The sequence below is a fragment of the Narcine bancroftii genome, chromosome 4 (genome assembly GCF_036971445.1).
Source record: "Narcine bancroftii isolate sNarBan1 chromosome 4, sNarBan1.hap1, whole genome shotgun sequence".
Lineage (NCBI taxonomy): Eukaryota > Metazoa > Chordata > Chondrichthyes > Torpediniformes > Narcinidae > Narcine > Narcine bancroftii.
The window spans coordinates 47,173,477-47,190,371 of record NC_091472.1 but is presented as its reverse complement, the minus strand read 5'-3'; the positions used below and the strand labels follow the sequence as shown (position 1 = coordinate 47,190,371).

The 16,895-nt window shown below is 41.4% G+C and overlaps 1 protein-coding gene across 4 annotated transcripts; it reads right to left on the bottom strand.

Moving 5' to 3' along the window:
- Window positions 1-460: 460 nt before the first annotated feature.
- Window positions 461-15,595, bottom strand: sertad4 (SERTA domain containing 4). 4 transcript variants are annotated; one of them, XM_069931174.1, is made up of 5 exons: window positions 15,456-15,595; window positions 13,484-13,584; window positions 13,068-13,227; window positions 6,251-6,366; window positions 462-4,276 (listed from the first exon to the last, which is right to left on the bottom strand). In XM_069931174.1, exons 3-5 carry the CDS (start codon window positions 13,210-13,212, stop codon window positions 3,485-3,487), a joined length of 1,053 nt encoding a protein of 350 aa, XP_069787275.1. In that variant the 5' UTR covers window positions 13,213-13,227; window positions 13,484-13,584; window positions 15,456-15,595; the 3' UTR covers window positions 462-3,484. The 4 variants fall into 4 exon arrangements, with proteins under 4 accessions (XP_069787279.1, XP_069787275.1, XP_069787278.1 ...); XM_069931177.1 differs by lacking the exon at window positions 15,456-15,595 and adding an exon at window positions 14,831-14,898; XM_069931175.1 differs by lacking the exon at window positions 15,456-15,595 and adding an exon at window positions 14,730-14,822.
- Between the last annotated feature and the right edge of the window lie 1,300 nt (window positions 15,596-16,895).

The following is a 16,895-nucleotide window of genomic DNA, read 5'->3' as shown; positions in this document are numbered from 1 at the left end:
AAATTAATGTTTCTCCAACTTCCTATGTGCTACAGCATATCTGAAATTATCTTTATATTCGGCTTGAAGTTGTCTATCATAATTCCCAATTTTTTTCAGGAAGCAAACCCTTTGAAAAAAATTGCTGTCCAGGGTTATTTAATGAATGGGACCACAGTGAGCTATCAATACGACAGTAAGCCAGGACATATTATACATATGTTAGATTTTAACTAGTAGTCATCACAAATACATGCAAATCTAACTGTACTGAGACATGGAAACATTAAAAAGGATGTTGAAGATAAAGAATGAGAAATTGAAATTTGTTATGCAAATTCCTTTGAAAATGGAATTCCATTTGTTTTGGAACAATCTGTATTCTAACAAAAATTAACACTATACAAATTTCCCCAATTACAATTATTTATTCCTGAGTAATTTCCTTAGGATAATCCTGTCATTATAACTATAACGTATAAGAATAACCATCAGGATTATCAGGATCCAATGGTTTTTAATTGCTTCTGAGAAAAAAAATGTTGAACACAATTTGCATTAATACAAGGTGTAAATTCACTGTTAAATGTAATGTCTTAAACGTTGTTAAACATAACATTAGCACTTTCGATTTTAACTGGGTTCTGAAGTGGAATGAAGAACTTCTAGAGGTGTCAATTTTACTCGGTAGCAGTCTTCATGGATTGAGTATCCACTCCAGTCCCCATTCTGTTCAGCACATAGCCTGGACAGTCACATCAGTCCAACACTGAAAGTTGTTCGATTTTTTTTTTCCCTCATGTAATGTCAAACAGGAACATACGTCCTGTTTAGGTACATGTAAAATTCCTGCAACTGAATTGAGAGTTGCCAGTATTCACTCACAATTCAACATCACCAGTTATTCATCTATTGCTTTTTGAGGAACCTTGTTCTGTATGTAATTCTTACTCCAAATGAACAGTGACTGCCCTTTAAAGGAATTAATTGGTCATGAAATAGTTTAGGATTCTCTAAATGTGTGAAAGGCAATAACAAATTGCAGATCTTTTGTACTAAAAAGTGAAAAACAAATGAAAATATGATTTGTACATGAATTAATACAACTATCTAAGATTGTCTTTGTCCGTACCTCACTTCAAAATATGGTCTCATCAATATAATGGTCAAATGTTGACTTCAATTTGTTAAATCAAATCTAGTTACTCTGATGACCTAATAAAAGGTAAATGATTGTATATCCACCTCCTGAAAATTCAATAGTTGTATCTTTGATGGCTGTTAATTATATTTTTTCTTATGATGTTCTTGCTTTGAAATGTGAAAATTGCTAAATAAATAAAGTTAGATCTATATTCTTTGAAATTGAGAATGCAAGGTGACCATATTGAAACATAAGATTTTTGGGGACATGACAGATGTTGCGATGCCTTCACACTTTAAACTTGGGAATGTAGCTGCAAGATAAAGGGTTGGTCATTCAAAGCTGAGGCAGGCGGCACAGTTAATGTAGTTAATGTAATGCGACACCTATTATAGCACCAGCAGCCCAGCTTCAAATCTGGCGATGTCTGTAAAGAGTTTGTACATTTTTCCCTTGTCTGTGTGAACTTCCCAGAGAGTAAAGAGTTTCTGGAGAGGCGTACACACAAGATGATTTAGAGTAGATACACTTCTAAAAGATCAAAGCAATGAGGGCAGGACAAAGTTAGCACAGAGGAAGAGATGAAACAGGGTAGATCAGCCATCAGCACATTGAATAATAGAGCAAGTTTAAGGGGCTGAGTGGCCTCCCCATTTATCTTACTTTTGCTCTGCTCATAAGTTGGTCCTCCGTAGAATTGTAAGCAGAACTCTCCACGATAGGTTCAAATTATAAGCAGACTTGATAGACTCCCTGGAGCACAGAGGTTGGGTGGGGTGGAGGGAAGATGGCTGATGGAGGTTCATTAAATCATGCGAGACAAAGATAAGGTAAAAAATGGTAGCCTTTTAACTTGGATAGGCTAATCTAAAACAAGAAGGCCTAGATTTAAGGTGATATGGGCAAGATTTAAAAGGATCTTGAGGAACATCTTTTCACAAAGCGAGGAGGGTATTTGAAACTAACTTCCAGAGGAAGTGATAGAAGCAGGGACAATTGTAACATTCAAAAGACATTTGTTCAGGTACATATATAAAAGAAGTATTGAGGGATATGAGCCAAATGCAGACAAATGGAATGAGGTTGGTCGCCATGGACATTGGGCCCAAGTCCCCAAATTTGTGCTGTGGAAGCCTATGACTAGTTGAAAAATAATACTGCAATGTTTGAATTCTCTTTGAAGTATAATCAAATGCTTTGGAAAGTTCAATGATGGGAGGAAATGCTAGTTAAGTGAAAGCCATTTCTCTTTATTTTACTTTCAAATGTACTTGGCCAGGAAAAAACCTGAATTGTTGTCTTTAATAAACTTCCAATCCCATTTGCAATGCATTCATTTGTTTCCATATATTTTGAGGAAAATGAATATTAAACTACTCCTGTGTAAGATATTCTACTGTTTAATAAATATCTTACATGTAAATCACATTTTACTGTAAAACACTTGTATGTACCAATTTACCATACCACGTGAAAAGAAACCCGAGTAATTTTTTTGTGATTTTTTTTTATAAAAGCATATACAATTGCATTGGAAACATAAATATCGGCCACAATCACAACAAAAAGGCTAATGCTTTAATAGAAAAGACTCGATCACTCCAAATGCAATTGATTTTATGGAGAGCAATTTCCATTCCTCATTTGAGTTTTAAGGTCCAGTTACATCTGATCAGTCCCTTCAACCAAGATTTCATCCTATGGTCACCACTGATGGCTTTGTCATTAAAATTACTATGGATTGTCAGCAAAAAAAGCAGGAAAGGAGCTTAAGGAAATTTTTTTTTAGTTTAAAGGTTATGTAAAGCATTGCAATTTTAAAAAATGTTGACAAACTATAAGACAGCCACCAATTTCTTGGACTATACAATACAAATTTCATTCTCTGTTGCTCTGGAAATGCTCAAGTAGCTTGATTTTGCTCATGGAAACACTGTTGGCTTATTGAAAAAAAATTACACAGAGATCAGGCTGAAATTCTATACATTTATCTGTTCAAAATGGAAATTTTAAAATAAAATCAAGAGTTCTTGCTTTGTATGTGCTGGACCTCGTGCTCTGTGGCAAGTCAAAATATAAGAAAATAGTATAAAATCTCAGACAGCTAACCCCACCTGATAATTCATATAGTCCTGCAAACTTTAACACTGTCGTAACAAATTTAAGGCACACTCAAGTTACTTTCAGTATAAATCACTGTCTATTACATAAAACCTTAACCTGCTATGATAGACAGTCTAGGAAAACCGACCTGGTTTATTTCCTTCCCTAATCGTTTTTTCTTCAGGGTCTAGTTTCAAGAATAGTATAAAGTGCATCAGCAAGATGGTAAAGATTCACCATCAGTAATGGGTGTTCATGCTAATAAGTGTCACCGATTCTGCATGTGCTCTTTGCTATGCTTGTTAAACTATTGGTTGTAGCCATCACAAAACAAGCTGGTTCTAATTTTGCTTCCTTTACACCACAAAGTTTGTGTTCGCCTACATATTGTTTCAATATTCCCGAATCCAACCCAGATTCAGGAGAAACGATTCCATCATTTCTGAAGCCAGTTGCTGTGCAATCAACCTCCTGGTCACTGCACACATGAGGGAGTGCTCTTTCACTGGAAGTATGTTTTTCTGTGCTGTTTCCCTTTTGAGGGTCATCTTCCTTGTTGATTTCCTGATCACAATTTTTGTCAATGTTCTGATAAATGTCAGACACTGCACTGGTTCCCAGTTCAATTCTTGGATGTGTACCATGGACTCCATACATTTCAGAGCCATCAATGGCCTGACGGGAGCAACTCGGCAGAGTGGAGCCAACTCTCTCCCCATTATAAACAGAGAAAGGTATCAGCGAGTACTGATTGCCACGATCCTGGTAAAAGCAACAGTCAGGCAGGCTGCTCTCATAGTCCTTGGCAATCCGCAGCCGTTTCCTGTAGGTAGAGTCTTGTGATCCAAACCAATCACTAGGCCGTGTCTCCCCAAAAGAGTAGGCAGACAGATACCAGTCATTTTGCATCTCCCCTCGGATCCGCTTCAGTAAGTTGTTGATCAGTACCGACCGCCGCAAAAATACTTCGGGATCTTCGATGAGCCTTAATTTTTCCAGTGATAAACGGAGTATGTGGGTACGATCCTCAGGAATGACCAAGGTCCGTGCCTAAACCAAAGTAGGGAAGTAAGTGAACTAATAAGATGACTGAAAACGTTCTTGATCTCCCATCATTCCAATGTCTAAGCTTATTGCAGAGGTGTACAGTGTATATACAAAATATCATTATACATTTATATGCAAAAGTATACCCAGACTCATGGTTTCTGGCTACAGAATCATAATTGAGTTCATGTGGGCACATTCAACCTCAGCCAATCATGAGTTATCTGAAGAACTCAAGAGTGTTCTCTACCCTAAGTGGAAGAAGTAGAAAGGGGGATTGGTAAATAAATGTGCAGAACTACATTTTTCTTTGCTTTTGGAAGTATGTTTTCTCCAAGGGATATATCACCAACAACTTCTCCCAAACCTAGAAGCACATGGAGACTACAGATGCTGGAATCTGAAGCTAAACACTATCTGCTGGAGAAACTCAGCAGGTCAAGCAGCATTTATGGAAGGAATAGAATGGTCAACGTTTTGGACTGAAATGCTTCATCAAGACTAGGAATGTACAGAAGTTAGTGTAAAGAGAACAGTGTGGGAGATGGAGGACAGAGGCACCATGTGGGATTGGTGAACCAGATAGAGGTGGGGCATGACAGACAGAAGCAGTAAACCGGCAGGTTCCAGTCAAAGAGAGAGAGGGGCAAGAAAATCAAATGGGTCAGGTGGAAGAAGATGAATCACACAGAGTGGATGAGATGATAAAGGCTTCTTGTGTTGGAATCTGATAAGAAGAGATGATAAAGGTGGTATAAAGAGACCAGGTAGAACCAAAACGAGAAGGGATGGATGCGTCTGGTGGTGGGTCTGGTTGCAGCTGGTGAAAATGATGGAGAATGATGTCAGGAATGCAGAGGCTGGGGGTGATAGGTGAGGACAAGGTGTTCTGTTTGGAGGGACAGGGGAAGAAAGGAACTGAAAAGCATGGAGGAAATGTGGTAGATGGATCTATTGACCAGAGTAGAGAGAAATTTGCATTGTTTGAGAAAGGAGAACATTTCAGATGTACTGGAATGGAAGGTCTAATCTTGAGAGCAGATGCAGCAGAGATGGAGGATCTGGGAGAAAACAATGGTGAGAGGAGGTGTAGTCAAAGTAGCTGTGGGAGATAGTGGGTTTGTAGTAAATGTCAGTATATAGCTTGTCTCCTGAGATGGAGACAGAGATCTAGAAAAGGGAGAGAAGTGTCAGAAATCATCCAAGTGAATTCCAGAGCAGGGTTATAGTTAGTAACAAAGTTGACGAGTCCTGCACAAGTGTGCAGGAAGCAGCCCCAATATAGACACCAATGTAATAGAGGAAGAGTTAGGGGTGGGGCTGAGGTAGGTTTGGAACAAATTCTGTTCAACATAGTTAATAAAAATCCAGACATAGCTTAGACCCAGGCGAGATCCCATGGATAAACCTTTGATTTGAAGAAAATGAGAGATCTCAAAAGAGAAATTCAGAGTGAGAACAGGTTCTGTCAGGCGGATGAGAGTGTGGTGGAGGGAAACTGGTCAGAATGTTGTTCCATGAACAACATTCCTGTTGGGCAATAGAGGTGCATGGAGAATGAACATCCATGGCGAAGATGAGACAGTGGGGACCAGAGAATCTGAAGTTGTTAGAGTGGTGAAGGGCATGGGAGGAATCTCACATGTAGATGGGAAGGGACTGGTCCAGAGGAGAGAGAATGAGACCAAATCTCCCAAATCAACATTTTTCAATCATTGCCAATCACCAGCACATTTTTGTTTGGCTTTGTAAAATGCACAGATGTAACAATGGAAACTATTTATTTAATCATATTTCAACAAATTAACTTCTTATGCAGTTGGAGAACTCTAGAGTCATGATGAAGATTGCCAACTGATCAGATCAGATTCTGTATCTGCCTTTTAATTTCTGGCCAGTTAAGTGGCAAATTATGAACCTAATGTACCACAAATGATTAAGTTAAAAAAAATGTTGTAATAAATTCTTTCAGCTTACTCTTTGGCAGCAACTGTGAGCAGGTGGATGAAGATCTTCATCTTCCACATATTTCCGTTTGAAGTATGCTATCTTGGACGTTGTTAGAAAATTTGAGATTCCTTTGCAAGAGGATTCTGTAGAAATAAATCAAATAGAGAAACAATTTGATCAGAAAATTCTTCATGCTATTTATTTTATTTTTCTTACATTACCATTGAAAATTAATAATGCCCAATTCCACAATCAACAAAATATTCAAATATACACGTAACACCTTTCCCTCTTGCTCATTAACTTATTGCAGGTAAAAGAGCATACATTAAAAACTTCACTAACAATTCAATGAACACATCATTTCTGTTATGTTAAAGGCCACATACAAAGATTGTCATTTTCAGCTGTAGATATAATCATTAAATATCTCTCTGAACAATAATTACATCTTTTAATATTTTTTCATGTTTTACAATATTACTGTCTTATCCTAAAGGTTATTGAATGAGTCATTCCCTTGGCTATTTTTTCATTGAATTGAAGATAAAACATTGCCTCTTTATTAAGTAGTCCTTTGACTCGAGCATCTCTTTTGAGTTATGTCAATTTAATGGATTTATTAAGACCTGAGGGGGCGGTCAATCCAGCATTGTTCGTGTAATACTGAACAATGTATAATGAATGATAAGTATGTATAAAATCCACATGTTCCTAATAAGTCTATCCCTGAAAATCAAAGAGAAGGAGATAATTATTGATCAAGAAAGATTTGTCCATCTTAATTCACATCCAGCATTTTCCCATGGAGCTTTAAGATAAATAAGTCAAGCTGTTTCACCTTTATTCTTTCTGAATCTGGTCGTTGAATGAGAAATTCCTGACATTTGCACTAAATTTACCTTTTACTAATTTGAACATCACCTTATTTAACTTCAACAATTTACAGAAATTACTAGCTCAAATGATGTCAAATATGACACCAGAATCTTATCTGCCCTCCCGGATGATGGTGAGAAAGATCGTTTGAAAAAAATTATGAATGTTCTTGCAGTGATATTACTCCTCAGCAAATACCTCCATCCATCATTTATTTCTATTGCTGTTTTTGGAAGCTTTGTGGTCACTGTAATTCCTAATTCATAATAGTGATTGAACTTCAAAAGTACTTCATTGTACAGTACACGGGACATCATGAAAGGTGTTTTTTGTATCTCCAAATGGAATGTAACAAAAAGTTAAAAGGAAAATAGTTCTTGCCTCCATGTGCACAAGAAACAATTTTAGCTGAAATTTAACACATTTCTGATGGACTGTAAACATTTTTTTCTCCTTTTGAATCTTTGAATATTTGATACTTCCAAAATAACAGCAAAACACTTTCATCAAAACTATATCCTTCAACAATATTTGTAATAACAATAATGGGCTGTATTTGTCAGGTGTGCCATTTGAAATGTGCTATAGACATTAACACAAAGCTCATCCCGTGAGACATAACAACACAGAATTAATTAGACCAGGGTTTCCCAAGCTTTTTCTTTCCACTCACATACCACCTTAAGTAATTTCTATGCTATAGGTGTTCTGTGATCAGTAAGGGATTACTTAAAGTGGTATGAGAGTGGAAAGAAAACATTTGGGAAACCCTGCACATTCATCAAGAAGGAGGTATCAAAGCATCAAAATCAAGGCTGCTAGGTTGGGAAATAACTTCTTCCTTCACATTGTGAGATTGCTAAACAGTATTATGTAATCAAGTAAATTATCCCAAAATATGTATACATACTTTTATTTAAAATTATATCTTTATGTAGGCATGATTATTATGTGCTATGTATTGTCTGTCTATGTGTCTCTACTGTGATCTAGAAAAATGCTGTTTCATCTGGTTGTCAGATAATAAAATTGAACTCGAAATTCCCCTTCTACACAGAATCTCACACCAAGCCTCACACTAAATCAGGCTGTTTGGGTCATTTCTTAAATCTGTAAAACGCTGTTAAATCAATTGTGAAAAAAAAAGCCCTATCTTTAAGGTGGACTGACCTCTAAACCGGTTTCTGTGGCATGTGCTTAAATTGAGTAAGACTGCACATTTGGAGGAAAAACTTTTAAGTTTTGGTGCCTATTTCTTTATATTGATAAAATAAACGTTGTGAATGCAATTATGTGGCAACTGCGGACATCTTGGGTTAAGTGCATTTTTTTTCAAAATGGAGAAGATTCTAACTAATACTTTGTTTTATAACCTACTCCATTATTTTTACCCTATTGCTTCCGTCATGATTTTCTGGATTTTTGACTTGTCCTGGAATAAAAATACTATATAAGTATTTTGTCTGACAGGTCATCTCATCTATAATCTCTATTTAGACATGTACGATGCAAACAGAATGAATGAATGAATTTTCCTGTACAAGTCACTAAATTGCCATCAGGAGTGGGGCTTCTGGCTATTATTTCCACTGCACTGTTCTGAAGGACTAGCTCAATAAGTATATAACAATTAATTGTATAAATGTGCAATTATTTCTTACTGCATCAAAAGATGACCAGTTTGGTTACTAACACTTTCCATTTTACATGAATTGGATTATTACTGGAAAATATTGAAGATTTCATATCTCAGAAACCATTCCCCTGCAGTCAAGTGTTTTAAATTTATGGCAAATCAATTTCCGCACTTAACTCAGGAATGCACGAAGTCTCCAGCATATGGAGACTTTTATTTTTGATTAACTGTTGTGAGTTGTTTCCAATAGTATCGCTGATTATATCAATAATGCTTCAGAATAAATTAGGATGATTATATAGTAAAACTAAAGATAACCAGATTTCCACTTCTATTGCTCTATTTCCTGTTAAAACAATTGCTCTTTCTTACCCCAGTTATTTCCTTTGATACCACACTTACTTCCAGTCTCTTAAGTCCAAATGACGTTGCTTCAGATAGATGGAATAGACAATAAGGAATCCATTGTCTATCCTTCATCTGCCAAACCTGCATGCCTTTTCCAGGACCAATATAGAAAGTGAAAAGAAAGAACTGTTTTCTCACTTTTTGTAAACCTCTCTCCAAGTCTCCTCCACCCTCGCCTTCAAATGGGAGAATCCCACGCTCTTCTTTGTAACTAAATAGATGCCCCTGTCATTTATTTCCCTTTTTCAAACCTTCCATACTTCTTCTAAGCCACCCATAGCAATTTTCTTTTTTTCTTAATACACGAAAGTACTGGAGAAACTCAGCAGGTCATGCATCCATAGGAAGAAAATATATATAACCAATCCTTCGACAAGGTATGAGCAAAAAGCAGACAGGCATCTGAATTAAAAGATGGGGGGGGGAAAGAAAGGACAGGGGAGGAGCACAAGCCAACAGGCAAGAGGTCATAGTTGGATATGGGTGCGAGGGCATACGAGAAAAAAAAACTAAGAAGGAAAGGGGATAGCTCTCTGAATGAAGGAGTGGGAAGCTGGAGGAAAGGAAACAGAGCTAGGGAAAGAGAAAGAAAGAGATGGGGATGGGCCTAACAGAAACTGTTGATGTTAATATCATCTGGTCGAAGAGGGAATATTAGGTATTGTTTCACCAATTTGTGGGTAGCCTCGGGTTTGGCAATGCATGAGGCCATGGACAGACATGATGGTGTGGGAAAGGGTGCTGAATTGAAATGGTTGGCCAATGGGAGGTCGCAACTATTGCAATGGACAAAGCAAAGGGGCTCAACGAAATGATCTACTCTGCATCCAGTCTCACCAATGTAAAGAAGGCCACGACAGGAGCACAGGATACAGTCGATGACCTCTGCAGATTCACAAGTGAAGAGTTGCCTCATTGGAAGGACTGTTTTGGGCCCCAAATGGTGGTGAAAGAGGAGATGTAGGTGTAAGGGTAGCATCTAATGCAGTCATAGGGATAGTTATCAAGGAGTCCTTTTGTAGGATGAGCATACAAGGGAGTCACGGAGGGAGTGGTTCCTGTGGAAGGCAGAGAGGAGAGAAGAGGGAAAGATGTATCTGGTGGTGGATCACTTTGTCGATAATGTTGAATGTGGAGGTTGGAGGGTGATAGGTGAGGACAAGGGGAATCCTGTCCTTGTTGTGTCTCAGGGTGGAGGGGGCAGGGCAAAGATACATGAAACAGAGATGTGAGACTTGAATCCAAGTCTCCTTTAAATTAAGTCCTTGAATGTTCCACTTAAAGGATAATGACGTGAAAAGTTTGAATGATTGACAAAGGGTGAATTATGCAATATTGGTTAATGATATCTGTAAATACATGATAGTCAAACATTTAGAATATGTAGAAGTCAAACATAATTGAATGTTGTTAAGCTGGAAATGTGCAGAGAAATTTTTTACAAAAATGTTGCCAGGACTGGGGGCCCGAGCTATAGGGAGTGGTTGAGCTGGCAAGGACTTTATTCCTTGGAGCACAAAAGGATTATGGGTGATCTCATAGAGGCGTACAAAATCATGAGAGGAATAAATTAGATGAACACAGAGAGTCTTTTACCCAGAGTAGGGGAATCGGTAACCAGAGGACATGGGCTTAAGATGAGGGGGGAATAGTTAATTGCACCTGAGGGGGTAACTGCTAAAGGAGTTGGTGAAGCTGGTACTATTGCAATATTCAAGAAAAAAATGGTCAGATACATGGATAGGTCTCGTTTAGAGGAAATATGGGCTAAACTGAGGCAGTGGGATGAGTGTGGGTGGGGCGTTTTAGACAGGTTGGCCGAAGGGCATTTTTCCACACGGCACAGATCAATGACTCTAATAATTAAACAGGGTTAACAGTGTCATAAAGCAGAGTTCCTTGCTTCATTGTAAGGCTTCAGCAGATACTCTGATAACCAGTTTTTAAGCATTCCTTTGAGAATTAGGCTGACTTGCTTTCATTCCCAAATTTGTGGGTTGAGAGGTGCTAACAAGGCCAATATGGGAAGTGCAGACTCTTGCAAAGATTAGGTTTGGGATGGGTGGACACTGTGCGAGTTTGGCTGCTCCTTCCATTACTTCCCACAGGGTACCCATGTGCTCAAAATACATGGCTTCAGAGTTCTCAATACCATCTCCTTCTCCACTTTGAGCTGCCAGGAGCCAGAGATTCCCAGAGTGAAAGGCAATGTTTCCTTTCTTTGTGGAAATTTTGACACATTCTCAAATCTTTTCTATCTGCCTGGTTATGCCTTTCCATTACAGAACTCGGAATGCAATTATCCTCAGAAACTCTTCCCCGTTGGACACTTAACTGCACTGTGCATACAAGCTTGGATACTAACCAATGGGTCTACCACAGAACCATTCTTAGTGAAGACTGGTATCAAACGAGGGTGTGTCATTGCTTCAACATCTTTCTAACCACTATGTTGGCATAGATGATAGCTAGCCTTAAAAGCATCCTACACCTTTCCAAGGAAGTGGATGATTCTGTTTCATCTCCTCACTAAAAAATATAAAACCATTGTATGTTCTATCAAAGCACAATGTTGCATCATCACTGGCAGTGATATTGTCATGTTATAGTAGATATCTATGAAGACATTATCCTGCCACATTACTTTGGTTAAACCAGAACTCTTTTTAATTGTCATTGAGCAGCTGAGCCTGGAGTCAGGCAGTGCCATTACGGCATGCAGAGTGCCACAACTTGACTCTCCTGCTCACTTGGCACCCGATATTACAAGTAGCCTCTAATGTTCTTAAATGACCATTTGTAACCAAGCAGCTTGTGTGATGGGCTTGTGAATGACGATTCAAAGTATGGTTAAATGAAGATCTCACCTTGGTTTAGGTAACTTCAGAGCTGCCCCAAAGTATCAGCATATCCCAGCAGCAGTTGCACAGTTCTGCAGGATGTCTGACTTATCTGAAATTGTAGAGTCAGACAGCACTCATATTTCCAGTCAAGCCTTTGGACGCATAATTCTGCATTGGAATACCATCCAAAGACTTCTTTTATTTCTTCATGAGAACTTTATATAGAATGAGGTAACAGAATCTTGTGATCTGACTCACCAGTTATATACTCGATAGGATGATTGGAATGAAACCGGATTTTCATCCCTTTTTTCAATGATGTCTGCCTGAGAAATAAGCAGCAGACTCGATACATCTGCCTCCCCACTCTTTTACTCCGCTTGTAGCGGTGACATTTCTGTATACCATCATAAATTTGCAGATCAATGAAAGGTTGAAATATTCTGAGAGTAAAGATGTCCTTTGAACCCCACCCTTGCGTCATCAGTCTGAAATCACTGTCAAGGATCTACAGCCCTCAATTCTGCTATTGTGAATTTCATCTCATTGCGTACAACATCTTGGTGCTAAGACTGGCTTGCAGTGTGTCAACCGCCACTGCACTCTGTTGACGCTGCATGACATTTGCAATGAAATATTAATTATTTTGACTTTATTGCTGCCATTTTATTCAAAAATAACTTGCAACATCTTCCAGAACTATAGACTATCAATCAATGTTCTAATCTATGTGCACAGGCATTATAACAACTGGACAGTTGCCTGCTAAAAGAGGGTATTAAAACTCATTGCAAACAGTACCGACCAGGCTAAAATCTTTAAAAGCGATGGCAGCACACCAAGGCAGGCTGTTGCAAGCTGCCTGAATAAACAAAGTCTGTGTTTCCTCTGGTGAACGTCATGTTCCTTGCTCCCCACCTTGGCTCTCCTTCACCGCCCCCGTTCTAAAGTAAGGTGGAGCTGCGCACACTCGCAGCTTGAAGTCGTGTCCCCCCCCACCCCAGGGCTGCGACCCAAGGGGGGGGGGACACAACCGGATGAGATGATAAGTGATGTCTGGTAACTGCTCCTCACTGACCTGTGGGCTCTCCGTATTTAGTCTGGTTTGAAATCGCTGCGGTTTTGCTGAAAGATTCTTCCCAGATGGGGCCGCACTCCGGGAGATCGGATGGTTCTTCAGTGGGAGGGTCGCATAATCTGCTCATCGAAATCACCAATGTCATTTCTTAACCTGGGGGCTGCAGGATCACACCGACAATAAATAAGTCCACTTTATACTGTGTCTTTTTTGGTGCATCGTATCGGGTTAGTTCACCTCCCACCCCTGTTCATTAAGACCCCAGGCTCCATCATTTCCCCCCCGCCCCCCCCAACCCTCGTCCATGACTTTCAGTCCACAGCTACAAAACTATCCGATCCACGCCCCCTTTAACTAATCGGGCAACTGCATCAGGGGCAGATCCGCGGAACCCATCGGCCACTTGAACGTCTTACCTGTCATTCAGAGTCCAGTCGGGTCTGCAATTCGTGTTGCGAAAACTTTAGGGAAGTCGACTGGATGTGGAGCAAGAACGAACGGGGTTCCCGGAGTCACACTGTGAGAACAGAACAGGAGAATTGGCTCGGGTGGCGTGGGGTGGGGGGGGGGGGGGGGTGCAAAGCATGCGGATTGAATAAGCCCTGGCATTTGGGGAGAGAGAGCTGCCCTGAGCTCAGGGATAAACAAAACCCGTCCCTGTCCTTCCCAAGGCGCATTCTTTTCTGTCGATGGTTAAAATAAAACTGCTACAAACGGTCGGGCTTTGCAGACAGAACCTCTCTACAGTGAAGTCTTTTTTTCTCCGCTGCCACTTTGAAACAATTACAGAAAACACAAAGATCTCAGCCAGGATTCCAGATCACCGACAGCAAAGATCATTTGGAAACCTGGAGTGAAATGACTTGAGCAGTTGGCGCATGAAAATTGCCAAAACAGGGGCTGGTTATCTCGGGGGTGGGGGAAATCAAACTGGATGCAAAGGACCTCGCGACTCGGGGGTGAGGGGGGGGTCTTCAAACTGGATGCAAAGGACCTCGCGACTCGGGGGTGGGGGGGATCTTCAAACTGGATGCAAAGGACCTCGCGACTCGGGGGTGGGGGGGGGTCTTCAAACTGGATGCAAAGGACCTCGCGACTCGGGGGTGGGGGGAGGGGTCTTCAAACTGGATGCAAAGGACCTCGCGACTCGGGGGTGAGGGGGGGGTCTTCAAACTGGATGCAAAGGACCTCGCGACTCGGGGGTGGGGGGGATCTTCAAACTGGATGCAAAGGACCTCGCGACTCGGGGGTGGGGGGGGGGTCTTCAAACTGGATGCAAAGGACCTCGCGACTCGGGGGTGAGGGGGGGTCTTCAAACTGGATGCAAAGGACCTCGCGACTTGGGGGTGAGGAGGGGTCTTCAAACTGGATGCAAAGGACCTCGCGACTCGGGGGTGGGGGGATCTTCAAACTGGATGCAAAGGACCTCGCGACGACGTTCTCCGCAAATGTATCAACATGTATCTACGTCGAGAAATCCATTAAAAATAATCCTGATTAAAACTTGACCCGGCCTTCCTAGTAAATATTACCCCCCCCCCCAATCAAAACGGGGAAAATAGCGCGCAATGAAGACAAATCAATGACTCTTCATTTCCATATCCGAAACGACTTACAAGCCGGAACGTGAAGGGATCTTGATTAAGAATCCCTGAGGCATACCTAATCCTGTCAGCAATCCGGTTTGTAAAACCTGGCCCAGGACACGGGCAGCTAATGCCAACATTTCTGAGTTTGTACAGTCATGTCCCCAGGAATCCTACCTACGAGCTCCATTTCCCCATAGATGGAAAACTGTCCAGGCACCGAATGAATGCTCTCAGTATTTGTGTGGGGAACGGGGCGGGGTCACTCGAAGGATTGGTTCTCCCCAAGTCCAGCCGTGTCCCATTGTGAAAAACACTGGGATTGGCTCCAGGAGAGCGAACTCTCCCATTCCTTTTATAGAGCATTTTTTTTTAATGTCCGTCTCGAACCACGCGGCCAGACGTGGCAGCAGGAGGGGTTTTTTAAAAAAAACTTGTTTGCTTTACTGTCCGATCTGATTGCAGGATGTCAGACGCTCAGAGATAAATATTTAAAAAAAGATTCAACCCTGGCCACATCTGTGATCGCTTTTGCATCCAATTGCATTCGATGCACCAAACGCGTTCAATAGGAAGCAGTTTGAAAAAAATAGGCTAGCAAAAGGTCGCCGTGCAGCTGTGTGGAAGTCTTGGGAGGTTGGCTTCCCTGCCCAAACCTTGCACGCTTCAACAGAGCCTGCTTTGTTTGAGCACAGCCCGGGCACGTCGCCGGCAGTGGTCCCACAGATCCAAATAGGCTCGCAGCCCAGGGTCGACTGGATTGAGGTTACCCGCGGTGCAGTGTTTCCATTTACTCACGGACCTGGGCTCCTCAATGCTCTCTCTTTCTAAGTCCCCGCTGGCTGCGGATTGAAATTCAGGGCGTTGCATACGCTTCACACTTCAGATGCTTTGTCGAATCGCCTGAGAGCCCGCGCCTCGCCCTTTTTGTTACATGCTGGAACAAGAGTGCGGATTACCGAGGTCAATGTCAGTCCCTCCCGCCGAGTCCCTGAGACGTCCAATAGCGCTACCCCGCTGGAAGATGTTGTTGTTATCCGGCCAAAGTCCCGCGCCGAAGGAATCTGGCGGCTTCAGCCGTGGGGACACCGGCAAACGCCTTCAAAGGAGAACGATATTGACCGGTATTTCCCCGGGTGGGGGTGAAATCCGCTTCCCCAAGATCTCTCTCCCCACGGGGTGTTTAAATAATAAATCACATTAGCTCCCCAAAGCCTTTCAGTTCTTTCTCGGTCGCTTCGGTTGACAACCAACAAGAATCACGCCTTCAGTATTTTGCCCTGCTTCTCATGCCCCAGCCAGGTTGACCCATGGTTTTATTCCAGTGCCTGGATGGTTACAGTCGCAGTTCAGGGTCCAAAGGTCCAACGGGGAATCGTTCAATTTAAAGATTTTTTAATATTCTTGGGGAAACTAGTGAACAAAGAGAGGCTGGAAGTAGATCACAAAATGTTGTAGACACCGTGGTTGAAGTAAAAACACAAAACGCTGGAGAAGCTCTCGGGGATAGAAATGGTCAATGTATCCAGAGGGATAAAAGGGGCCAAGAGGTGTTAGGGTACTAGACAGAATAAGGTGAGAGAGAGAGGGGAAGAGAGCTCTGGGAGGGGCGTGTGAGAACAGGAGAGATGGGAGAGTGGAACCAGGTGGAGGAGGAGCTCAACTCACATTAGGTGAAGGTAAAGATTCCATTATTGGAACATTTAGAATGTAACATACATGAAATTCTTTAACTTTTGTCTGCCTTAAGGCAGACAGAGTCACCACTTTGTCCAGCCCCCTTCACAGAAACCGACAGCATCCGGTTGGTGTTCATGAGCAGTCTCCCCTGCAAGGACTGACTAGGCTTGAGCCTGCTTAGCTTCCAAGATCAGACAATCTCAGGCATATTCAGGCTGTTAGTATTGTTCACATTGTGATTAAGGTTGTTCTAGTGCATTCCCAGTAACCACAAAGGCTGGGCAGAGGGAACCATAAGCTTTAATGGACAGAAGAACCTTACTGGCCCAGATCCAGGTATAGGAATGGAGGGAAGGGAGAGGTGGCTCAACCCTTATGGTCCAGGATCACGGGGGAGGAGTGATAGGGTATGAGTCATCAGTGGGCGGGCCAGCTCCATATATACAGTAGTCAATCATAACTATATACAATGGAGGAAACCTATCACTACAGTTGTCCTCACCCTGGCAATTGTGGAAGACAAGGGCAGACATGTCTGTGCAGGAATGATGAGGGGAATTAA